Raw genomic sequence first — 27,230 nt, 5'->3', positions numbered from 1 at the left:
TGAGCTTGAGTATTTGAGGCAGCGCTGCAAGTTTTCGAACTCCCGCAACAGAACCTCTGCGATTTTCAATCTCAAAATTGAATCTTTGCAACGTGCTGGTCGTGAATTTAAGTCACGATTGGACATTAACCACTTAGGAGGCGCATGATCTGTTATAATTTTGAATGGGAGTGCTTCCACATAGGCTCTAAAGTTTTTGAGAGCTACTATGGCAGCCAAACATTCCTGCTCCGTGACTGTATAATCACGTTGAGCTTTATTAATCTTTTTCGGGTCCAATGCGATAGAGCGTTCGTCACCCTCTTCAGACAATTGCACCAATACCGCCTGACTTACTGGCGTTGCAATGTATAGCAAAAGGCTTCGAGAAATCCTTCAAGACAGGAGTTTTACTGAGACTCTCTTTAAATTTGCGAAAGGGTTCTATTCTATCTATTCTATTCTATCTGTTAAGCGAAACTGTCGCTTCGTTGTCATCAGTCTACGGTGCAGAAATAGATGCAAAATTCGGAACGATTTCCCGGTACCATCCAATGAAATTTCGCGAACTTTTCAAACTCTTTGGTAACGGAAAATCGGTAATTGCGGTGATCTATTCAGGCTCATCCGTATTCCGCCGTTACCGATAATGTGGTCCAAATAGCGTACACGTCGCATACAGAAATGATGTCGATGTTCAGCGTTAAGCCAGAGTGCTTTATGTGAAGGGCTAACTCTAAGTATTTATAAATATATATATATATTATAAATGGCCTTCAAAAAAAAAAGGGATGATACTATTAAGAGACCATCTAAATAGATGAATTGAGCGGACACTACCTTGTCCATTAATCGAGACATCGGGATCGTGGCGTTACAAAAGGCATGACAGATATAAAGGTATACCAGGGACTGTAAAAGCCGTTTTTTTCGAGATTGAGGATCCAAAGGCACCTGTTACTACGCATCCTTTAGGTCGATATATACTCTGCTTTTGGGAAACGACTAAATATCCCATTTATTTGTCGTAAAGGATATGCCTCCTTCTCCGTAAAACTGTTTACCTTGCGACAGTCAAGACAAATTCTTACTTTACCGGGCTTAGTGACCATTACAATTGGAGAACACCAAGCACTCTTAGACTTCTCTATTAGTCCAAATCGCAACATTCTGTCGATTTCAGTATACATGGCTTTTTAGTCTTGTTAGTCTCGCCCAATCCTTCATTACTAAAGGAGAGAAACGACTAGGATTGGTCATTACTCGCTGAATCCTTTCGGTGATATAATTATGTATCAACTCTGTCATCTTTATAGCGTTGCTAGTAATCTACGCTCCATGGCTAACAATGAAATTGCATTTGCACTTGATGCTTGAATTGGTATCATTGGTAGATCTACGTACTGATGTTGACGGTCTTAGATTTTCTACGAGTTTCTCATCCTACCCTTTCGGTTGGTTCGACTGGAGGTATACAAGCTTGCTTGCACATTGGACAGTTGTCTCTTTTTTTTAACGATTTCCTGTACATTCCCTGTGAGTTTATTCTGGCATGTAGTTGTGTACGACTCTGATGTAATGATCTCTGCTGAACATATTGCGCAAACAGAGTTTGAGACACTAGTGGATTACCTAGTTGGTGATCTGTCTAACGACATCATTCTTAAGAAAAATACCACGTTTCAAAATAGAGGAAATATAAAAATAGCAATGCTAATGTGTGAGATAAGATACTATAAAACTGAACTCTTTGCTTGATGTTTTACTGTCATAGGGCTTGTGAGGGAATGGTCTGCGCCTGTGCTACATATATCGGCCGGCGCAAGCCGTCAATAAGGTTGTTTTTTCCTATGGAGAGAACTATTTTTTTCAGATTTATGTATATTCAGCAGACAGTGAGAAGTATAAGCTTTAAGAAGGTGGATGGATTTCAGTTATTTGAGGATGAAGAAGCATAAGAGAACTAAGTTAAATGAAGGAAGTTAAATTTCCGGTGATACTTTTTTCCTGTACTTATCTTAGATTCATAATCTTTCACCATTTAAGTATCCGGCCATAAATCCTCAGAATTTATCGCAGAAAATAGATCCTTGGGGACAGTAATCTTAATAGATGGAATGCCCTTAGCGTAGGATAAGTTAAATTGTTCTCCTTGTATGTTTTTTCTATGATGATTGATCACGGAACAGCCGAGATACAGATCTGAAAAGCTGATGCTAGCAGGCCAATTCTCGCGGACTATAATTTTAACCCCTTCAAACCCGAATTAAATTGTGGGCACTTAGAAAATGTTTGACTTTATTTTTTGATAAATATGACAAGAAATATTAACCGAAATAAATTTAAATGTCCCGCGTATAACATTAATTTACTTTGCGCATTTTAATCTATAATTACATTCTTCAAAAAATAATAATTGTCTTCTCAGAGACTTCATAAGTAAAATGGGGATTGAAAGAGTGCTGCATACCAATCTAGTTTGTTAGATGAGAGTTAGAAGAACAGTTGACAACAAAAGCAATGCTATAGTAAACAATACAATAATAAACAATGCAATAATAATATACTTACTATGAATCCTGATTTTATTACAAACTAACATATTTTATATATTATACGATACAAGGCTATATTTTTGTGAAATTAAACAGAGGTTCAATTTTCTGACTTGCAAAAGTTGGACCCTGAACACTTAAAACTTTAGCATTTAAGGGGAAAGACACTTCGAATGAACTGTTGGCTATGGTTGAGGTAGCGTGTTAGTATAGTCAAATATATTGGAATGTAACGCAGTCAAGATGACAATAAATAAAGAGAAAGTCTTTCCGGAGTTCTTTGGTCTTTATATTGGTTATATTATCCTTCAATGATGAAAATGAAACATGGTAATGATAAAGAAAGCTTTCGGAGCGTTGAAAAAAATTACATACCAGGACTTCTACATCAGCAACCACGTCCTGTTCATAGTCTCTACTAGCGAACATGTTGTTGTACCATGTACAACGGATAATGAGATAAATCAGACCGCACGCCCTTAATGACGCTTATCAGCAAAGTAAGATACAATAGAATAGCCCAGATAAAAGAACACAGTATGCAGTCAGATTGAAGCTTAAATCTCAGTTCTTATGGCCTGTCGGGTCTGGCAGTCGCCAGCAGTTCCTAAATTTGATAAGTGTTGTACCAAAGACACTAGAATAAGAAGACCATACGATTTTTTTGCACACTATTTTTTCGGGCTGGCTCTAGAAGTGGCTCCAGGCTCTCTCGAATTTTTGCTCAAGAGCCAGAGAGAGAGCGCTCGCCAGCAGCTCTCTTGTACGCATGCAGCGACAGCCGAGCACTGTATGTGTGCATACGTATGCTCATATATTGTAAATTTGACAAAATATGCCCTTCACTTCAGAAACTTATGGACTTTCAATCTATATTATTTGTACTCGATTGCCACCAAGAAAAAAACTCTAATTTTGCATTTCCTTAATATGATAGTTATTTAAATAAATCATAGAAATAGTAATAGGTGAATACATGTACATAATAATACCGAATTATTTAAATAAATTACTTTATACTAGAAAATATGTCGTTAGAGTATTCCGCTCGCGACGTGGAAAATATATTTTAAGTTAGTGATTCTTGGGTGAGAATTCTATTTTGCAATGCATAGGTTTCATATTATGTTTTTTAACTATGTAGTATATTTATTAGTACAAATTACTAGTAAACATACGCATGCATACATAATATGCATACTTCTGTAAATGATCAATTTTCAGTATTTGAAATGCAAATATTATTTTGTTGAATGTTTTTGTTATATTCAAATTTGATATTTGTAAAAACCGCGCAATTTTGGGAGGGTAATATCATAAAAATATACGACCCCATTACAATTGTAATGGCCTCCCAGTGGTGTTCCCTGGATACTAAAAATTATATTATATATATTACAGATAATTAATAATAAAAATATTTATACGTAAACGGTAGCTAATTCGAGAGGCGATTTTAACTAAAGAATATTAAAACAACTTCTTAAAAAAAATAATAGTCACGGCATAAATTTTTAAATAATATTTTATTAGCTCATATTACAACGAAATTGACCAAAACATTAATCAAATTCGTTTCTTAGATCAAAATTTATTTCGGACTGAAAATCGTCTTCTAGCACAACTACGCACACATGCACACTTTTTTGTTTACTGTTTTCACACACACAAGCAAGTGAATTCTATTTTTAGGTTTTTATGCTCTCAATTTTATGCGAGCGGGAAGAGAGCAATTACTGCCGACACCAAAAAAGTGGTTGCATAGTGCAAAACCAATGTATGGCCGTTACGCATCTTATTATTTTAGTGTCTTTGGTTGTACCAACAGGGTGACATTTTAAAATCGCAAGACGGCTGCAATTTATAAAAGATTGGAACGTTTAGCGAACTCCTTGTGAAGCTCTGCTCTAACTTTGTTACAAGAATCCGTTATGCAAGTGAGATTGGAGCTGATTCATAAACTATAACAAGCATTTAGGAAAATTCACAATGAGCTGGAAGAACTTGATTTCGACGAAATTGAAAATAATATGACTAAAAAAATTTGATGATGTTTTCGTAACGCTTAAATCCTCCGTTCGGGAAAAGATTTCTACGTGCACCTCGCAAATGCACTTTTACTTAACCTTTGCTGACGGAATTTCAGCAGTGTCCACTCAATCATAGAACACTGACTCTGCCTAATTCAAAAGACTCGTTTAGGCTGGATTGTTTCTGGAGGTTGCAGTCGCTCGGATGGCTGGACCCCATAACCAATTGGCCACCAAAGCCATTCATCGACCACAACCAAAAATTCGCTTGATGTCTCATTTCTTATTTGTAGGTTTGAATTTTCTGTTCGACATAATTGCAAGGTAACAGTGTCCTTCGATCATTGACCAGTGTATTGACCAGTGATTGGAAGAACTGGAAGCTGGAAGAACTTGATTTCGACGAAATTGAAAATAATATGACTAAAAAAATTTGATGATGTTTTCGTAACGCTTAAATCCTCCGTTCGGGAAAAGATTTCTACGTGCACCTCGCAAATGCACTTTTACTTAACCTTTGCTGACGGAATTTCAGCAGTGTCCACTCAATTATAGAACACTGACTCTGCCTAATTCAAAAGACTCGTTTAGGCTGGATTGTTTCTGGAGGTTGCAGTCACTCGGATGGCTGGACCCCATAACCAATTGGCCACCAAAGCCATTCATCGACCACAACCAAAAATTCGCTTGATGTCTCATTTCTTATTTGTAGGTTTGAATTTTCTGTTCGACATAATTGCAAGGTAACAGTGTCCTTCGATCATTGACCAGTGTATTGACCAGTGATTGTATAACCTCCATAGTAATCCGAAGATGTTTCTTGTAATTTTGGTTCTTTATTTAAGAGACCGACTCTAATGGTCGCTGTTCTGTTATCGATAGGTATCATAAGGTATCATAAGGATGGTTTTGGTCCCGGTTCACTCCGGGATTACTCTTAAACGGCCTGGATTATGTCCAATGACCAAAAGATATGATTAGGAATATGTCGTACTCAATCGTAGCCATACCGACGAGCTATCAAGTTGCACCTAGGGCAACTTAAATTTATATATCTGTGGGGGAAATTATGAAGCAGTGAGTTACATAATTTAGTGTCGTGTACATCTATTTATATCTGCATTTGTCCCTAGAATTTACCCGTCCACCAGGCATTCTGAAGTCAGGATCTCAATCCACCATTCTCCCCGAGGCGATCCCGATCCCGACGGTGAGTCTGTTCCAAGCATACTAGTAACTGAGCGCAGGGACGTTCGTTGGATTGGGAGTTTTCCGGGTCAACCTCCTTTGACTGCATTACAGTTCTTGGCTATTCCGTGAGGCGTCGACCGCCACATTTGCCTTCAACAGTCGCCAACTGTTACTACTAGTCCTAGCGCTGAAATAAAATTTAATTAGGTTTATTTTTCTTATTACCACTTTATTAAACTTCCCTTGATTTTTGTTAATCAATCCGGAGTCCAAGGCAAGTCCTAGTTGTCGTCGTCGTGCCGTTCAATTGCCGCTAATGTTGGGTGGCGAGAATTTAGATAGTCTTACAGGGAAATACAAGATACTCACGTTTGGTTCGCACGTCCCGTCTTATCCCTTGGTTAGACTCTATACGTATGTACGTATACTCTATATACGTCCATTGTTGTGCCGTCTTCAAAAGCACCGTCAATTGCGGGGCAAGTTTCCGCGGTGTTTTGTAGATCACCAAGGCTTCCTAGACATTTCCCTTGACCGTTCCAAACGCAGTCGACGAACAAGGGTGAGTGCTGCCTGATGAGGAATTGACAAGAAAATGTGAATAATGTTAGAATTATCCCATAATTATGTCCATATGTTCATTATTATGTTTATGTTTATTAAAACGAGTGAACTTGCCAGAATATTTGAGTGAATGTTCACTGTAGGGGAGATTGATCCGTCGTAGTCGTCTGGAGCGACACCGACGTATTGATAAAGTTAAATCCTCCGGGCATCCTAGGTTCGGTGGGTGCGCATGGTCACAACATCTGCGGCCACCAGAACTTAAAGTTTTCGTCGTTTATTTATAATTAATGCATTTGTGTACCTTTTTCTCTTTGTTTGCGTCGATAGTAACAAAAGTAACAATTTTTGACTGTTTCTTATGATCTGACGTAGGGCTATCCTTGTATTTATTGATAATTTCAACTATTACATTATATTGTGATACCATCGTGTTTATGTGGTTTATCAACAATTAGCTTTTTATGACTGTATCTTTATTGATGCATTTATATGCTCTATCGAATTAGTCTTTAATTTCGTTAATCTTTCTTGCTAGTTCTAACCGTTTTATACTTTTTTGGAATTTTTATTTGTCGAAGTTTATCCTGTGTAAATTTCTTTTTTGAATATATAGTGGTATATGTATGTTACGTAATTCCTGTCCAGAGGTCTTCCTTCTCAAGTTTAGGTTGGCCTTTGACACTATTAACGAAGTTTAGGTTGGAGGGCTTGACTTCGCCCCCATAGTTTTTATCATTAGCCTTGTGGCGTAGTGATTTAATTGCAAATAAAAACAATTGTAATTATCGGCTGTTCGCCGGAGCAAACTGTGATTTATTTGGACAAAAGACTAAAACTGAAGGGAAGACAATTATGGAAACTAAGTTTACCCTCACAGCAATGCATCGCGCCACCACAAGTCGGCAAGCCAACTCAGCATTTCTTGCAGCGTGAAGCAACACTCCCAATAGGAAGTGTCAGCTTTCTGCTGCCAGGCGTTCTTTGCGCGGATACATTGCAATACATTGTTAGTTGTTAACTTGTATGTACCATTAAACCATATGTACCACAGTACTACTTGACAAATTGCCCAGCAACCCATAAGTCAGACCCCAAATGCTTGGTGACAATAACAACTTCGGCCGCGTTAAATTAAACAATTGACTTTTAGACATAAACATCCGCTGATACCAAATTCGTTATTCCCGCTTAGCAACAAAATTGCTAACGCAGCACAAATCCCTGCCTGATAATTTAAAAGAGCGTAGTTCACTTCTGTATATATTCTGAATATTCTGTAATGTTTTCAACCGATTTACTTATTTGGGTATCATTTCATATGCTCTGATTTTGTGTTTTTTGTACAAATTTCCCTACCAAAGCTTATGCGTGACTTTACAGGTCTCAAGTTTACATTTCCACAATATTGTTTTTGTTTAATGCAGTGCATTTTTACATGTATAGAAAATATTGTATATTTTTTTGTTTTTGTGTAGCGCTGTCGGTTCCTGCAAGCTTCTGCACCCTTGATAGCGCCATCGACTCCATTGCTAGTTGTCCGTGTTCTTCCTCATGGGCGGTACATGTGTACGCGTTCTCACGCTCCGCGATCGGCTTATGTATAAGCGTTAGATCGTATTTCAAGAGCTGGAGTGTTCATGTAGGTGTTGGTGGTCTTTTGATATTATTTGTGTTTATTATAATTTATGTGACAAAGTGTCACAATGTATATACTTTACTTACATATTAACTCTACTCTACATATTGAGGGTAGATACACTACACCTCCCTTTTTAAAGAAATGACGTAATATATGTAGTCATTTTTAAAAAATTATTATATTTTTTTTTTTCATTATTTTTTTTTTTTTTTTATTATAATATACATATATTTTTTTTTTGTGTATATAAAATTGTATTTTGATCTGTTATTTATTTATATGTATTGTGTAAATTTAAAAATATTGTGTCTCTTTGTAAATTCGTAAATTCATGAAATTTTTGTATTTTTTTAATTTTTGTATATTATTGTCATCATTACCATATTCTGTTGATGTGGTTGATCAGACCAATCGGTTGCATGATGATGATAAGAATAATTTGTGTGTTTTCTTTTGAATAAAATTGAGAGTTTAAATGTTTCGTATTTATTTGTTATTTAATGAAAAATTACGTTATTCGTTAAAAGTTTTTAATTTATCCTTATGAACCTTTTGAGTTTTGTTTTTATCGTCTTTTATTATTATATTGTTCGGTTCTTCTATTCCTACTACTATATATGGTCCTAAATATCTATTGTCTAGTTTATGTCCTGTTTCATTTCTTAAAAGAACTTTATCGTTAATTATTATTTCCTTATCTAGTACTTTCCTATCGTAGTATTCCTTATTTTTACGTTTATGGTTTTCTAACATTATTCTGGCTCTTTTGTATGCCATTTCTAATCTGTATCTAGATTCTATTGCGTAATTATCTATGTTGTATATAGGGTCTATGTTATTTTTAATGCTTAATTCTTTAGGTAAATTAGGTGTTTTACTGTATACTAATTCATATGGACAATAGTTATGTGCCATTGATGGTGTAGTATTGAAACAATATACGAAATAGTTAAGCCATACGTCCCAATCAGTTTTATCGACTGATATGTATGAACGTAGATATTCATTTAGTGTTCTGTGGCTTCTCTCTACCGTACCAAGTGTTTGATGGTGGTGAGCTGTTGATGTAAGATTGTTTATTTTCAAATACTTACAAAGTTCGTTCATGATTGTGTTTCTATATTCTGTTCCCATATCGGTGATGAACGTCTTCATCGGACCGTATTTGAGAATGAATGATTCGAATATAGCCTTGGCTACTGTACTAGCACTTTTGTTTGCTATGGGGATAGCAACAAGGTATTTGGTCAGATCACATATTAAAGTAATTATGTATTCATGACCATTGTCTGATTTGGGTAATGGTCCAACTGTGTCAATAATGACTTTGTTAAATGCTTTAATTGGTGTGTCTGTAGTTGTTAAAGGGGTCTTTATGTGCTTTGTTGTTTTTGCTTTCTGACATTCTGGACATTTACGTATGTACTGAGATATGAAATTTATCATCCCTTTCCAATAGTAATGTCTTTTGATTTTTGCTAGCGTTCTTGAAATGCCAGTATGACCTCCTTGAATAGGATCATTGTGAAATGTAGACAGTATTGCTTCTTTTTCAATATCATTAGATATTGTGGTCACCGGCTTGAGTAGCGCTACTCTTATTTGTTTTAAAAATTTATTGCCCATATTTTTGAAAGTTTCAGTTGAAATTAATTCAAAGATCTTTCCGCTCGGTGCCATTTTGAGTTGGCTGATACCAAGTATACCGGCTTCTTTTTCAAGCCTGTGGAAGAACTGACCTAAGTCGAGAGTTCCATTAGTATATAGGTCGCTAATCTCAATTCTTGCTATAATTTTCTTACCATGTTTAAAGAAACATAATGTGTCAGTTATATGCAAGGTCACTATTTTTCGTACATCGTCATTATTGATGACTTCATATACGTTGGGCTTAGAAGCATTTTCAAGTATTTGCCTTGGCAAAATTTCTTGTTCTTTTTCATTTACTGCGCAGTTGTTTTGTGTACTCTGTTGTCTTGTAGTGACTTTCAAGACTTGTTTTTGCATATTTTTTAATTCATCGATGGTTATTCTTGATAACGCATCGGCTACATGATTATCTTTTCCTTTAAGGTATTCTACTGTAAACTCATACTCTTCTAAATCAAGTCTCATTCTAGTGAGTTTGGAAGTAGGATTTCTCATTGAGAAGAGGTATGTTAAAGGCCTATGATCTGTTTTTACAACGAAATGTTTGCCATATATGTATGGTCTGAAGTAGTTAATTGCCCAGTGTATTGCCGCTAATTCTTGCTCTGTAGTGTTTTTGTTACTTTCTCCCTTAGTGAAGCTGCGAGAGGCATATGCTACTGGTAGTTGTATCTCATCGTATGTTTGTGTTAATACTGCCCCGCAAGCTTGTTTACTTGCATCTGTTATTATGCAAAATTCTTTGCTGAAATCTGGGTATTGTAATAACGTGGGTTGTATTAATGATTGTTTGAGATATGTGAATGCATTTTGGCATTCTGAAGTCCACTCGAATTTTACATTCTTTTTACATAACCTTGTTATGTGACGAGAGTAGTCAGAAAAATTTTTGATGAAACGTCTATAATAATTGCAAAATGCAATGAATCTTCTTGCGCTGTCAGCGTCCGTAGGGACGGGGTATTTGTCAATGACTTCGTATTTCTTATCATCTGGCAAAATACCACGATCAGTACACTTATGACCTAGAAAAGTCACTTCATGCATGAAGAATGAACATTTGTCTGGGTGTAGTTTTAGGTTATTTTTCCTACATAGGTCAAAGACGTTAGTCAAATTTTTGATCATATGATTTTCGGAACAACCGATGACTATTAAGTCATCCATATACAGGAATGCCTGTGAAGGTTCTAATCCAGAAAATGCCATTGTCATCATTCTTTGGAATGAATGGGGCGCAATTTTTAAACCATAGGGTAATCGTGTGAAGCGATAGGAGCCGTTGCTCGTTGAAAATGACGTTGCGTTTCTTGAGTTTTCATCTAGTTCTATTTGATGGAATCCTGACATTAAGTCTAGGCACGAGAAGTATCTTGCTCGGCCTAATTAATCAAGAATATCGTCTATTCTTAGAAGTGGAAATTTGTCTGATAAGAGCTTTTTATTAATTTGTCTATAATCGATTACCAGTCGCCATCGTTTTGTTGCGGAACCTGGTAATGATTTCTTCGGTACTAGTAGCAATGGGCTGTTGTATTCAGATACGGCTGGTTCTACTATTTTATCATCAATTAATTTGTTAACTTGTCTGTGTATTTCTTCTTTCTGTGATTCTGGTATTCTATAATTTTTGATGTATATCGGTTCATCATCTTTCAATCTTAATTTTTGTTTGTAAAAATTATTGGTACTTATAGATTCGGTTTCAAGTCCGAATATATCTGTGTATTTTGTGCATAATTTATTTAGTTGCTTTTTAAACAATGGTGGGAAATTTTTGTTTAATTTTTGTAAAATATGTTCATTTCTTTCGTTATCTATTGTTTTTACTATTTCATATTTGTTAAGACTTTCAAATTGTATCTTATCAATATTTATTATTTGGTTTCTTTTGGTTGTGTTTATTATACGAATTACTGTGTTTTTACTAGTCGTAATTGTATTTGCAATAAAGATGCCTGTGTCTATTTCTTGATTAGGAATGAGGATCTGTTCATCGGATGTATCTAATTTAATTTGTCGGACTACCTCGGATCGGGCTGGTAATAACGTTGAGTTATTGCCTATTGTATGTGTTATTGGTACGTTTATTGGACAAGTGATATTGTCTGGTCGCAAAATTAACCAGTCGTCTTCTGTATTAAAATCTAATTTGCAATTGTATTTCTTTATAAAGTCTATTCCGATGATTCCATCGGTGGGTATTGGGAAATTAGAATTAACTATGTGGAAATTATGTGGAATTATGTAATTATTTGTTGCTAGTTCTATGTTTACTAGACCTAGAGAGGTTCTTGAACCTTCTCCAACTCCAAAAATGTTTGTTATTGTATTTTGATCAATGTCTTGGAAATTATCTGAGCTGTTTTTGATAAGTGAAATATCTGCTCCTGTATCTATTAAAAATGTTAATTTTGTATTCGTATTATTATTATGCACATGTATAAAAATGTTGAAATTAAGATTGATTGTGTGAACCGTCTTATTGAGTTTCCCGAAGCTGTAGCATTTTGTGATGTACTAGCAGCTTCGATTGTTCGGACATTATTATTGTTGTTGTTATTTTGATTTTGTCTATTACCTCGGTTGGAATTATTCCTTTCTCGGTTGTTTCCTCTGTAATTTCCTCTGAAATTACCTCTGTTGTTGTAATTGGTATTGTAACTACCGCGGTTACCTCGGCCTCGGCCTCGGTAGTTGTTATTTCCCCTGTAGTTTTGTTGTCCATTGTAGAAATATAGGACGCTACTGGGACTGCCTGTCATTTCAGTGGTGCATTGTATGTATTTTCCAGCTGCATCACTGAATGTATTGTAATTACCAGCTTCGAGTATTATTCGTAGCTTTTCGTATTCACAATTTTTAGTCATTGCTTGTATTGACTCTTTAGTTGCGAAATTATCCGCAGTTTCGGCTGAAAGGCCTAAGTCAATATATATTGCTTCTAATTGCTTACGCAAATTGTCAATTTCAGTGGTGTATTGGGAAGCTGTCTTCCCTTTCTGTTTAACATTTAGTAACTTTGCTTTTACAACTTCAGCTGATTCACCTTTTACATTACTATTTAGTATGTCAATGATGCCTCTGATGGTTGTTTCATTTGTTACTTTGTATAAAATTGGTCCTATTATTTTTGATTTTATTATCTCTACTGCTAGATCTTCCTGAGTTCCCTTTGTTCTATCTGTTATTCTTAACGCTGTTATAAAACGTGTCAATGATGACTTTTTGCCATCGAATTCTGGTATTGTTGTCGACAATTGTCGAACATATTCTCTATCTTTCTCAATTTGGTCTGGCATTTTGGTTTCGTTGTTTTTTATTTCAATGTCTTCTGGTAATGACTCAATATCGCTTTCGATTTCAATGTCGATATTACCTTTAGACTCCTCAAGATTTTGTAATTGGTTTTCATTTATATTAACCAATGAATGCAAATCTTCAGGTATTTGAATATCTAGATTATGTCTGATGCTAATATGGATCAATCTTTTATTGAGAGATCTTAGTATTTTATGACAATGTTTCTTATGTGTTTCTGTTAATCTATCTTCTATAGCTGTGACTATTCTACATATGTTATTGTATTCTTTTATTATTATTTTTATGTGTGTTTCTAGAGTCTCTACTTTAATAGGTACTTCTTTGTTTACACATTTATATGATTTGTCAAATACTGCTTTATTATGGTTTATTGACGCTGCTATTTTGGGCCATTCCATGTGTACCCACTGTGAATCACTCATTTGGTGTTTCTTTTATATTCGCAACAATTTTGTCTACTAAAGTGGAATTCGGAATCATATAAATGTATTTGACAAGAAGGATGTCTACCTATTGTGTTTTTCCTTGATAAAAATGGTATTTTATACTGTTGTCTATATTCTGTATAGTCTTCTAAGTCATATCTATATTGTTTTATTTCGTAAGTACAGTTTATATCTTGTCTAGGCCATCTGCACGGCTCTGATATCTTTTCTTAAGTCGTTTATTATGTTCCTGATAGATCTTAAGGATCAAATTCAAAATTGATATGACAGTCATAATCAATAACAAGATGAATATATTTTGTAGTTCATCTTTGTGATCAACTATTCTTACTTCGTTAACTACATTGGCTGTTGGGTGATCTACTTTTGATTCAGTAGAACCCATTTTGGAAATGTTAATAATTTGCAATAAAGAAAAAATGAAATCTGTTTAATCTCTCAATTTATTGGAAATAAAGTTTGAAAAGTTTTTATAGTAAATATTGAAATTTAATGAATTTACTTTAAATATTTGCAACTTGTATTAAATATATACAAGTGCCAGAGACATGGAAATTTGATAGTTTTAATGTGTTTGGCTCACAAGTCAAAGTTTACATTTCATTAGAATTTAAAAAAAATCTCCAAACACATTTGTTAGTATATGCCTGACAGTTTTGTTGTTAGTTTTTCAAGCAGCGGTTTCCCGCATCGGCTTGGGTTTAGTTTAAATCTATGGCAAATTGGGGCATTTGCGTTTAAGCAGCCCGTTTGCGTGTCTTCGCACTTTGGCGAAGTTCTTTTTGTATAATTTCCAAACGCTCTTTGTAGCGTTGCCGGGCTGATTCCTCCTTGGCCAACTTGGTCATTTCCTTGACCAGCCGGCGTTGTTGTAGTAATTTCGCTCTATGTCCGGAGCGTTTATGTTTCCTGGGTTGCTTCTTCTCCTGACGTGCCCGGTACTCAGCTATTGTGAGTGGGCGTGGTCCATCGGTGGGGTTTAATTCCAGCGCTTCCTCCAGCGTTGGCTGGTCCCTATGTACCTCGGGTTGCGCCTCGGTCAATTGTGGATCGTCTGCCATCAATTGCCGCTTGTGTCTGTGTGTTTTGTGTGTTTTTGTGCGTTTTTTTGTTTTAATAGAACATTTGTTGTTGTGTATTCATTTTGTATAGAACAAGTAACAACTTGCACATTTTAATTCACAATGTATATATAATTTTTATCCACACACACACAACACAGAGACAGACTCGAGACCGAGTCACGGTCGCCATGTAATAATTGCAATAGTTTAGCTCAGTGATATTGAATAGATCAGAGCGTCTGCTCCGTTTGAATCGTTTTATTTGAATGAATTCATATTGCTGTTCTTGGGTACAGCTACCCGTACATGGTGTGCTTAAGACTATGTGTTTGTTATATTATATACATATACATGTGTATGCAGAGGGCATGCATACGTTATGTATGGCTTGACCACGTGAGCTGCTAAGTGCATGCTCAGCGTTCTCACGCTCCGCGATCGGCTTATGTATAAGCGTTAGATCGTATTTCAAGAGCTGGAGTGTTCATGTAGGTGTTGGTGGTCTTTTGATATTATTTGTGTTTATTATAATTTATGTGACAAAGTGTCACAATGTATATACTTTACTTACATATTAACTCTACTCTACATATTGAGGGTAGATACACTACAGTATATATGCTAAGAAACTCATGTTATATATGCATATGCTTATGCCGTTCATATAATCATGTATGTGGGGATGTAGCTGGGCAGCGTAAGAATGGACCAATCAGAAATCGAGGATCATATAACACTTGAACTAAAGTCCAGCGTTTATATGCGCATTGCAACAAAGTGTTACAGTGTTTTGGTTGATATTATTTATAACCGTAGAATGGTCATTAGATATAAGCAACCACATACACTACACCAATTCAGACAGCGTAATTCAAGAAACAAGAGATCAAATTTTTTTTGGTCATATAATATGTTGTCAAGCAACCAGGAGAAATGTAAATCGTAGACAAATTAAATTGGAATATAGTTAACTGAACGATATGTCAATGTGTCACAGCAACATGGATTTATTAAGCGCAGTCCATGTGGTCATACATTTCACCACCAGTGCATATGAGGCTACGTGGGTAGATGTTCGAGTAGATGTCCAGTTTTAGATCGCCAATGTACCGTACAGCAATTATCTTTGTCAAACAACAAGGTGTTATCGTATTATCAACGTATCGTATCGTATCAGCGGCTGATCGAAGGACAAGGGAAGCTAGTGCGGGCAGCAACAATATATTGGCAAACAGCAGAAATAGAGAGAATAATGCAAGCAGCCTTGCAAGAACAACGACATACCGTTAGGCAAGACATTTCTGACTTTATATGTGATCAGATAGCAAGCATGCAGATTGGTAGTTCAACGCAGAAACCGAAGAATTAATGTGTGAGAAGAATTAACGAAAGGAAAGATCGGTTAGAGGAAGCGCAGTTCACAAAAAAACAGTTTACAAGGATATTCATCTAAATTCTCAGAGAGTGAACAGATCAAGATCCATAGTGCAACCAAAAAAAGTGCCGAGTATAATTCAGTCCTTGCACAGGCTCGAAGTCGATATTACTTATCGTGCATTTACCAAGGCAGTTCAGTTGTTTGTAATCCCGAAACATAAGCGAATTGTTTACCTTAGAATAGGTTTCTGGCGTTATTTTGGTTTACTTAGTAAGATTATGGAAGACAAAGTCTCGATAGCGGAGTGAGATATGCTGATGAGACCCCCACAGTTTACATGTTGTCAGCACAGCAGAAAGATAGACTAGACTCAGTTACCCTATTACCCTCCTACGAAAAGAATGGTCTAGGCCTAACGCATGTGATAGAACATTGTATTGATGTAGCAGCGTCATTGGCCAATCTCACCTGCAAAAGAGAACGTCATGTTTTCCAAGTTGGAGAATATAATATCATTAGGCGTTATAGAAGATTCTAAAAACCCGTCCTCGGCAAGCAATAGGTCGCTACATGTTAATATAAAAAAGTTTTAAAGTAAATAATGAGAAACTTAAGGTTGGCTACACTGAATGGCAAAAGCTATGAATAACAAAAATTTGAACGACATAATGTTGGTTGGTTTACGAGTTTGTGGTTTCGGCAAACATTGCAAATATGTACCGACAAATAAAAATAAATAATGATGTTAAAAATAACAATATTTTTTATGGAATAATTCTCCAGAAGAAAATATTTAAATTTATAAACTAACCACCCTCACTAACGGAACTGCACCTGCACCATATTTGACTACCAGAGTTCTGGTAGATATTGCAGATAAATGTAAGAATACAATTATAAGTGAAATAATTAGGAATGATTTCTATATGGATTTCTAGTCCTACTGACTTGTGCTGATTCGGTAGAAGAAGCAAATAAATTAATAACATTAATTTCACAACATTAATTACAGAAGGTGGGATTAAACTTAAGGAAATAGATTTCCAACAATTTCAAAATATTACCAACTGTGGAGGACACAGGAGATAATAAGGTTCTCAATATTATCGAAAATTAATGTATTTAAACTTTACGACTGAAATGAGAACCTCATTTATTAAATTTAACATTTAACGACAAATTAATCAAGCAAAGGTGTCTCTGTTTGGTAGGCATCCGTCTAAATTTTTCAGACTCACTCCGGTGACCAATTGTATCTACAATCTATCTTGTAAACAGTAGTCGACTCTAAAAGATACTGGGTATAGTTGGAATAGAATAGAAGTTGGTCGTTTCTGACTGCAATGTGCAGGTTGTGAGTTTTTTGATTTGCCTCAGCAAGGAGTTTAAGCCTTGCACGGCAAGAACAGACGATAAAAGCTTAGTTGCCCACCATAATATTCAGTCCGAAAGCGAAGAAACACTATCAACACCTTATATAGAAGTTCAGATCCAAAAAGCAGGAGAAGCCTTAGGTCGGAGACACGGGAAGCATGGTGTTGTTAGGTGGAGCTGGAGGACGATTCCGGAGGAGAGGAAGGGGGAAGACGATACGGGGTATCGTAACTCCCAGTAGACAAGCGGAAGAAGGCGTCGAGCGCGGAGCAGAAGCCAGTAAATCGCAACCGCACCATAGGTACGGTCACCGGCCACAAGGCGAGATCATGCACCGGCGGAGGTGCTGTAATGGGGAAAAAGCCGACGACGAGTGGTTACTGCCAGATACTTTCACACCATGGATGCAGGGTAATCCTTAACAGCAGGACCAAGGATGACACCAGAAGGCTGTATGTTTCATCATGGTATGTTTCATATGGCTGTATGGCATCAAAAAATTGGAAGGAAATCGGGATGGGGGCGCTACGATAGCGGCGGTCGATCGATAGTGAGATTTATAGGGAACAAAAATACTGGATACACATACACATACATTCAACACGTGGTCACACTATTGGCGAAAATCGGCAAAACATGGAAACCCCAGGAGTATCGACATAAACTGGAAGTGACAACGTCGACCATCAATATTGATAACTCGATCGTGGTGAGGTTCGGTGGAGTTGCCAGACACGAAAGGGTGTGGAATTCAAAAGGAGGCGGGAAGTTTAAATACAGAGCTGGTGACGAGGAGCAGACGGCAGCAGATGAAGGAAGCTGGAGAAGGGCGCAAGGATCAAGGTGCCGAGTCAAGACGCTAAACGACGGGGTCTACTAGGCTGAGACTGCCAGGCTGAGAACAAAAGGAGCAGGGTCGACGAGAGGAGTGACGAGGAAACTGCCTATGCGAGGAGACACCGAAGCGGAGGACCGCCGGAAGCTCCATCTTTTCAAAAAACTTCCGAAGGAAGGGTGAGATGTGAGGAGTCTTAAAACTCCCCACAAATCGAGGTGCAGGGGAGCTGCCTAGCAACAGCGAAGAACGCTGGAATATAGAAGGAGTCAAGGGCAAGCAGGTCAAACGAGAAATAATGGACCCGACCAAAGCGGAGAGAGCGTGAACTAACGGTACCGCGCTGGACCTTGAACTCAAGCTGACCAAGGGCACAGAGGTCGAACGGTAACGGTGCGGACTTTGGACAAGCACACCGTGGACTAACAGGACCTGGGTTGGACCTTGTACCCAAGCGGGCCGTGCGCAAAAGGGAGAAATAACGGGATCCCCGCGGTATATAAAAGGGACTGCGCAAGCGCAGCTCGGGACAGTCAGCTAAATACGCGTAAGTCATACGTGCAAGAGGATAATCGGGCAGAGTACGGGCGCAGTTCCGGTGCGGCCGCGCGACAGACAGTCAGCTTAACACGCGAAGAGCCGTACATGCAAGAGGATAACCAGTCAGTCAGTGAGAATACGCGAGAGTACGCGAAGAGCTGTACCCCGGGACAAGTGAACATTCAGTGAGAATGCGAGCGGCGCAGGAGGACGGTCCCTGCGAGTGGAGAACAAGGTGCGATCAGAAGGGTCAGTGGAGTCATTGGTCGGTCAAGGTGGTCCGGACTAACGGGCGATACACCTCCCCACCATAACATCCTAAGCCCCAAGCCTAAACACGGGACAACGGTCGAGGACGCCGGAGGACAACGAAGGGCATCGGCAGCGCACAGGAACCTAGCACGGTCAAAAGAGTCAGTGGAGTCGTTGGTCGGTCAAGGTGGTCCAGGGAAGAGCCGCAGCTTGTCCCAACGGGCGATACACCTCCCCACCATAACATCCTAAGCTCCGATTGAGCCGACACGGTCGTGACGCAAGGGAAGGACGACGAGAGAGAGCGACACCGCGCAGCCGACGGCGAGGACCATAGAAATCTGTCATTAAAGTCTGCAAATAAAGCTGTTCTAACCTAAACTCTGTCTTCTCTTTGGTCGGGCAATCACACAAATCATAAATTTGGTGAGACGAACACACATACTCTCTGAACTAGCCGTTGCAATTCGTAGCGAGAAAAACTAAGGAAAACAGTTGGTCACAATATTTTATACGAAAATGTCCTGTTAGACAAAAAAATGCAAGCAATAACCTTAGCAGGTCCGTTGCGAAGTTAACATCTACTACGCTGAGATGCCAGTTAACAGTTCAGATCAAAAATAAAATTATATAAAAAAGAAAGAATACAGTCCACTATGTCGTTGTTTTTAAAAGAAAAATTTTCTTCAAGATATTAAAAGCAAAAAGTTATAATAAGTTCAATTTAGATTAATTACTTTTGAAATGCAAAAATAAAATATGCGCATAGCCTTGCTGGAACTTTGGCAGAATGTTCACACATGAACACAGATATATAGAACAGTATATAAAACGATTGAACCGCTGCAGCAATATATTGTCAAACATTTGTCTGCCTACATATATCAAAAAATAAACTACGCTTGAGCGTTAGATATAGATATCTGGGAAGATACCACGAACTCCTGCGTGGGTTCAACCAAAGACACTAGAATAATTATTCTAGCAAAGCTAGGAATTAATGAAATAAAATTCAGTTTGAAATGTCAACTCAACAAATGTAGACGTATGCTTTATTTGCAGCCTTTTTACATTCAACGAAGTTGCTTAAGAGAGTATTGGTTTATGTAGACGATCTTTTAGTTTCGTCGTACAATTGCGAGTCCAATATGTAGCTCTTAAAGGAAATGGCAGGCTATCCTAGAGAAGCAAACCTGATAATTAACATATAGCTAAATCAAAGTTCTGTATGACTGAAATTTAGTACCTAGAGAGTCCACAAAAAGTAAGTGCGATCGAACAATTTCCTACACCCACCACTGTCGCCGATGCACTCTCGCGTTGGGAAGAAGTAGTTTCTGATATAGCTTGAGTTCAAACGAGTTTAATTCAGAGGAAGCAAGTTCTTGACAATCACACACGTCTTCCTAGTCTCAGAGTCGTGGGTAATTTAATGTTCAAGAGAACCGAAGTAGCCAAAGGAAATTTGAAACAAGACGAGGATTCATGGAAACTCTCGGTTTCAGTCAACCTCACTGACCATGTTATAGCACGCGCACACAACTTACCCGATTTTGCAAGCATCGGCCGTTTTTGTTCTGCCCGTAAATCAAAAAAAAGCCCTAACAATGTTCTTATGCCACACATGGGTAAACCTAGAACTTATCTATTCGATTCTATTAATCTATTATCATATTGATACCAAAGCCCGAGAAAGATCACACGATTCCGTCATCTTACAGATAATGCCTACCTAAATTATTCGAAAAATGCCTTCTAACACTCATAATACCGTACATGAAAGCTCACAACATTATCGCAGCTCATCAATTTGGCTTCAGAGAAAGACGTGGAACTATCGAGCAAGTTAACAGAATGACATCAGAAATTCGCACAGCCTTTGAGCATAGAGAATACATATTACAAGGCGATATTCCTCGATTTATCATAAACTCATAAACTCCTTGAGTCGTACCTCTACAACAGAGCCCTCGCAGTAAGTGCAACACCTCGCGCTACACCGCAACATTCAACAACATAAAGCAGCGCACTTGGGCCAGCTTTTCTCGCCCTTTACACAACGGATATTCCCACGAGTTACCGACTAACAACATCCACTTTGGCTGACGACACTGCGATGCTCATCCGCTCCGGATGCCCAGTCCGTGCAACAACCCAACTTGCCAGCCACCTCACGAGAAGTGGCTATCTGACTGGCGTATTAAAATAAACGAACAAAAGTGTAAACACATAACGTTTACTCGAAGGAGACAAAATTGCCCTTCGCTCTGCCTGAATAGTACGCTAGATTCCCTAAGGTCAACTAAAACTAAAATCCAGCGCCTCCACTGGATTATAAACGGCCAATCGCCCTTGCGTCTGGACTACATGGTCAAGCTCTACAACTCTACTCTTAAGCCAATCTGAAAGTATGGCTCCCAGCTCTAGGGCAACGCGAGCAGAACCAACACAGACATAATAAAGCGCGTTCAATCAAAGATCCTTCGGGGCACCATGGTATATGAGAAACCAAAACATCCACAGGGATCTCACGCAGTAAAAGATGACATTGACAAGCAAAAAGGAAAGGCAAGGGAATTGACTCGGGTCTCCACCCGAATCCGACTGCAACGTACCGACTTTCTTACCCAGCCATAATTCGTCAGGGCCATTTTTACTGCTCTAGTCTACATAACTGCTAGTTAGGTTATAGTATAAGACTTGAAATTGTCTCGAAATTGAGAAGATTCAATAAATAAAAGCAAAGTAAAAAAAAAATGTCTAATATCTTTTAAATGATACACGCCTAATGACTTATTTGCTTCGTTCGCTAACTTGTAGTACGTTGGACTGATTTTTGTAGTTACAAAGACTTTAATGAAAACAGACGCTAGTTTGCTATTCAACTTTTTTATAGCATTACTCTGAGCGAAACTTAGGACGAAAGCTATGTCTGCGGCCTTTAATTGAACTGTTTGACAATGCAAGTTATATACCCTAGAATTTGCTTCGTGAGATTCTGAAAGCTTCTTTTTAGCCTGTTGGCGTACGTTTTGTAACATGTGAGCTGTTTTCAGTGCCACATCTTCAGTCAATCAATTTAAATTTCTAAGCAACTCATAATCCTTTCCGTTGGCTACCATGTTTTGACCTGCTGGTAATAATATTTTGTTATTACCAGCGGTATAGGTTATTGGCACATAAATCGGACAATTTAAATTATTTGGTCTAATTATAGAGAAATCCTCTGGTTTAAAATCTAATTGGCAATTACATTTTTTTATAAAGTCAATGCCTATTATTCCATTACATTGTATTAGGAATTGCTTATCTAGTATATGAAAATTTTGTGGAAATTTGTATTTGTCTATCTGTTTCTCAATTGACGTTAAACCTTTAGATTTAATAATCTCTTGGCTAATGCCCTGGATATTAATTATACCCGTTACTTTTAGAGTAAAAGGATATACTAGATTCGTTGAAAAGTATGTAACAGGCAGAAGGAAACTATTAAAAAAAGCTAAAATGTTGAGATTAAGCATGCAGCTTTCAGAGACATAGACACAGCGCAGCTTTTGTTTCCAAATGTTGCCAAGCCCACTCCAACGACCACAAACCGTCCAAAATTGTCACGCCAACACTTTTGAAAATTGTGATATTTTTTTTTATTTTTATATTATTATTTTATGTTGTATGTCTTATACATTTCTATAGGTTCGCCAAAAACGATTTTGCCAGGCCCACTCTAACGCATACAAACCGCGCAAAACTGTCACGACCACACTTTTGAAAAACTTTTAAGTTTTTTTATTTTATTATTTCTGCTCCTAATGTCTACCGATATAACAGCAAAAAAATGAAATTTTTCGTTCGCACCTCCATTAGTTGATTGACGGCTATCTGATAGTCGGGGAACTCGACTATAGCATTCTCTTTTGTTTTAAATTGTACTTTTGCTTTTCTTGGAAATATTGTACTGTTTTTCAAATCCTGATATGTAACCACTTTATTTTTCTGTTACCTTACGATTGTGTAAAAATCGGACAACAGCAAATTTGAATTACTTCATGTATATAGTAGTAGTCAATTGGCGTGCAAAGTAACTACGTAGACTGCCGTTCACAGTTTTAAATACTTAACAATGTTGTAAAGCGTATTTTAAACTAATCAAATTACATTTCGTTCAAGGTTTTATAATAACACAAATATTTGGAGTAAGCTTATATCATCTGCAACGGGAATGTTTTCTACTCAAGATGGTTACGATATGGTTAAAAATTTTTACGATAAGCATTATGGACATTTTGGCAGTGCGCAACACCTTATAGAGAAATCACTTCGAAATATCAAAGAAGAAATTTATTGGAGTAAACAAAATATACGCGTAATAGAGGATTGGATTGACCAATATTTGTCCCACGCCCCAAAACATACATATGTAACTAATAAGATATGATATAAGTTGTTATACATATTTGCAAATAAAATACTGTTTGAAATTACTTAATTTCCAAAATCTTTCTTTTTGTACATATGGTCTACAAAATCAAACACTGTTATGGTCAAGGATTATTATATTTTGAAGAAATTATAAAAAAGAAATTAAAATTCCTTCTCGTAAGTTAACGTGTTACGTAATCCGTCTTTAAAAATCGGAAGACTTTGAAGACATCTGAACAGCCAAGAATCTGACATCTGATCTGTACAACTAGTTCCTGCAGAATCCAAAGCAGTTTTGCATTTTTGTTATTCATAGAATAATAATAAAACTTCGTTACGTTAGGCGTAAAACCATTTCTTACCCTTCACTTCTATTTATACCCGTTACTCGTAGAGTAAAAGGGTATAATTATAATGCCATTTTGACTCAACGAGGTATTGGCTGTTTTTATTGGCATGAATCCTGAAGGTCTTATGATCTTAAAATAAGGGTGTACGTGGCAAGGAAGTGCGAACGAGAAATTTCGATATTTTCTGGAATATCGGTAGAAATTGGAAAAAAAAAAGTAATGAAATAAAAAAAAAAATTTTTTAATTTTCCAAAAGTTTGGGTAAAGTTCTTGGTAAATCTATAGGAATTTACAATACATTTAAAAAATAACAGTCAACGTTTACACTCCGCGGAGATTAGACGTGCTTTTCGCATCGCAACCCAAGTGACTGCGTCAACCAAAATCTTCTTATCAAAAAACAAAAATGAGTAAAAACAAATCTTCAGAAGAAACCAAAAACAAATTCTACAAATAAACCGATACAAACCGATACCTTACATGCGGAAATGAAGTGGTGTCTTGACAAAAAAACTCGGCTGGAACATTACTAGTAAAAACTAAAGAGCTTTACCAAGCAACAAGGCTAATGAACATGAAGACATTCCAAAATTTTTCTGTAAACGTATCCGAGCACAACAGTTTGAACTCCACCCAAGGCGTAGTTTATTCAAACGACCTACGGGGTATTCCGGAAGACGAAATACAAAGGGAACTTGCTCTCCAAAAAGTTATTAAAGTGGAGAAGATATTCAGGTTTCGTGACAACAAACCATCAGAAACAGGCCTGATAAAGTTTACCTTCGATACCACACTGAAAATTGGCTATAAGAGTGCCAAGGTTCGACCATACATCCCCTTACCTCTTAAAGGCCGTAATTGCCACCGACTTGGACACATAACAAAAGCGTGTAAAAGCCCAAAACTTCGTTCCAACTGCTCTTCACCTGATCACACCACCGACAACAGTGAATGCACATACAACAAGTTGTGCATTAACTGCAGAAATGATGTCAACGACCAGCACAACCATAGTCCGGTAGACAAATCATGCCCAGCCTTCCTCAAGCAAAAAGAGATCACAGCGATTAAAGTCATTGAGCGAGTGGATTTCAAAGACGCCATCAAAATTTATTACACCCGGCACACCCATCAACCCACGTCATACGCAAAAGTAGCTGAATCTAAAAATGCACCCAACACAAACACAGAAATGGAACAATCCAAGAAACCCCAACAACGACCCTTACTGAATTATGACGACGTATCGGACAACAAACCTTCCACTTCCCGGACTTCAACTTCGCACTAACCAATGATTGAAAGCGAAAACGAAGATATGGAAATCAACCGCTTCGAAGCCTATATTCAGAAGACCAACAAAAAGGACCCACCCGAATCAGACCATAAGCTGAGAAGCCATAATAAAGAAAAACCAGTCTTATCTAAGACCCTGAAAGACAAAGATAAACCAGAAAAGACTTCAATTAAAAAACTTACAAATCCGAATAACTAAATCATAAAACCCTCAAACGAAAAACTTAAACCAAACCATTAACACCTCCTCTTAGTCAAATTTCAAGCCCCCATTAATAAAAAATGTCTCTAACTATAATTCAATGGAATCTAAAAGGATATGTAAACAACTTATTCCTTATTCTCATTAAAAAACACTTCCCCCACATAATTTCCCTCCAAGAAACCCACATACAATACACAAATAACATACCAACCCCAATTAACTATAAGCTGTTAACAAATATAGCCACCAACAGATTTGAAGGCGTAGCACTACTAGTTCATAAGTCAATCCAGTACACTACCCTCAACATCACAAGCGATCTCGAAGCAATAGCTAAAAGCATACAATCTAAACTAAAATTAAACATATTTTCCACATACATTCCCCAACCAAAAACATTAATAACCAGACACTTCAAAACACATTTAATATACAACAAACACCCTCACTAATCACAGGAGACTTCAATGGATGGCACCCGTCCTGGGGCTCCCCAAAAACGAATACACGTGGGAAAATACTCCAAAGAGTTTTTGACAATTCACACCTTATTCTATTTAACAACAAATATCCCACACACTTTTCAACACACAATACTTACACACACATCGACCTTACACTCTGCTCTCCAATCTTACCCCCTCACGCCAAGTGGGAAATACTAGACGACCTCCATTGCAGCGACCACTTTCCCATTATCACGACCCTATTTCCAACAAATAGTATACAAAAATTCAGCAGACCGTTTTTCAAACTGAAAGAAGCCAACTGGAAACAATACAAAGTACTCACTCAACAAACAAATAGAAATATCATATTTCCCAAAACGTTAACACCTTGACCAGCTACGAAACCAAAAACAACTTGCCTGGAAAAAATTAAACCGAATAATTACCTTAGAAAACATTATCGACTATAGACGCAAAAATGCAAAATTTAGGTACGAACTAAAAAAAAGAAAAAAACACTTCCAACTCTTTTACCTCATCCATCCAACCCAGTACCCCTTCATACATAATATTATTATAATATGGGCTAATATAAGACGCTTCTGCGGACTAAAGCCAACAAAACAAATTCATGCCATCTCAAACCCGGTAAACAATGAGACAACATTAGACGGCAACGAAATTGCTAGCATATTTGCAAAACATTTTTCTGACCTCTCCGGCGACTGGAACTTTACAGAGGAGTTCCGAAACAATAAATACAGAAACAACTTACAAATCTACACCCCCTCTCCAACTGCCCAAACCATAGAAGAAAATATAACATACCTTGAACTTATCTCAGCCCTCCAAACATTAAAAGGATCTGCTCCAGGACTTAACAGAGTCTCATACCAAATGGTCAAAAATAGTTCCACCACAATAAAAAACAGAATAACAGAATTAAAGCCTAATAATTATTAGTTATTATTAGAAAACATTTCGTGAATGATAAAGAGAAAAAAAAAATTAAGTGTATAAGCTAACACTGTTAATGGGTAAAATTAAGTCGATATAAGTCCGGGGTTGTTACCCTAACATTACACTAATGTTACCCTAACATTTTATATGCAGATTCAGCATAAGCGCCTCTAGGGGCCGTGCCTGGTTCTGATAGGTCTCCCCAGTATGGGGAGATATGCTGTTTCTGCTTGTGTCAGCAGTCTTGCCGGCCGCATTTGTAAAATAGAATAAGTTTCAGTTTGATTTCAATTATAATAAAGAGCACTCGCTCAAGAATCCTACTCCAGCGAAGGCTGCATATTTTATATTGGTTGGCTAGCCTTAAGGACAGTCAATAACGGAGAAAGTTCTCCCAACATATATAAAACCTATACCAAGCTGCGCAACGAGACGTTGCGCATCACGAGCAGAGAAGATCGCCGCTCCCCTCCCTGATCGAAAGGCGGCCAAGCCGGACTGACGTCATCACCCCTTTCCGTCGGACTGCGGCGTGGGACAACCCAGGGAAATAACTAAAACATAATTGGCACCCAATTATGAAGAAGAATTCACGACCCCCAAGAACGTAAGTGGGCTGATCAAAGTTAATACAGCTTCAATTAAATTAAATCCCTACAAATTATTCACCAAAAATCTTAACATATAAAATTTAAATAAAGTGTGATTATAAATGTGACTCGCAAAT

At 37.3% G+C, this 27,230-nt stretch overlaps 1 protein-coding gene across 1 annotated transcript in view; it reads left to right on the top strand.

Annotated features, from left to right (window-relative positions):
- LOC26526554 (aminopeptidase N) overlaps positions 1 to 23,280 on the top strand; it is a 154,004-nt gene extending 130,724 nt beyond the window's left edge. The window contains exon 13 of the mRNA XM_026976730.1: positions 22,992 to 23,280. Within this exon, the coding sequence (XP_026832531.1) occupies positions 22,992 to 23,259 (268 nt within the window). The 3' untranslated portion in view covers positions 23,260 to 23,280. The remainder of the gene's footprint in view (positions 1 to 22,991) is intronic.
- Positions 23,281 to 27,230: the final 3,950 nt, after the last annotated feature.

This window comes from Drosophila erecta, unplaced genomic scaffold (genome assembly GCF_003286155.1).
Source record: "Drosophila erecta strain 14021-0224.00,06,07 unplaced genomic scaffold, DereRS2 tig00000021-arrow-pilon, whole genome shotgun sequence".
Classification (NCBI taxonomy): domain Eukaryota; kingdom Metazoa; phylum Arthropoda; class Insecta; order Diptera; family Drosophilidae; genus Drosophila; species Drosophila erecta.
The sequence above is the reverse complement of the archived record's forward strand: the minus strand, read 5'-3'. Positions and strand labels throughout refer to the sequence as shown.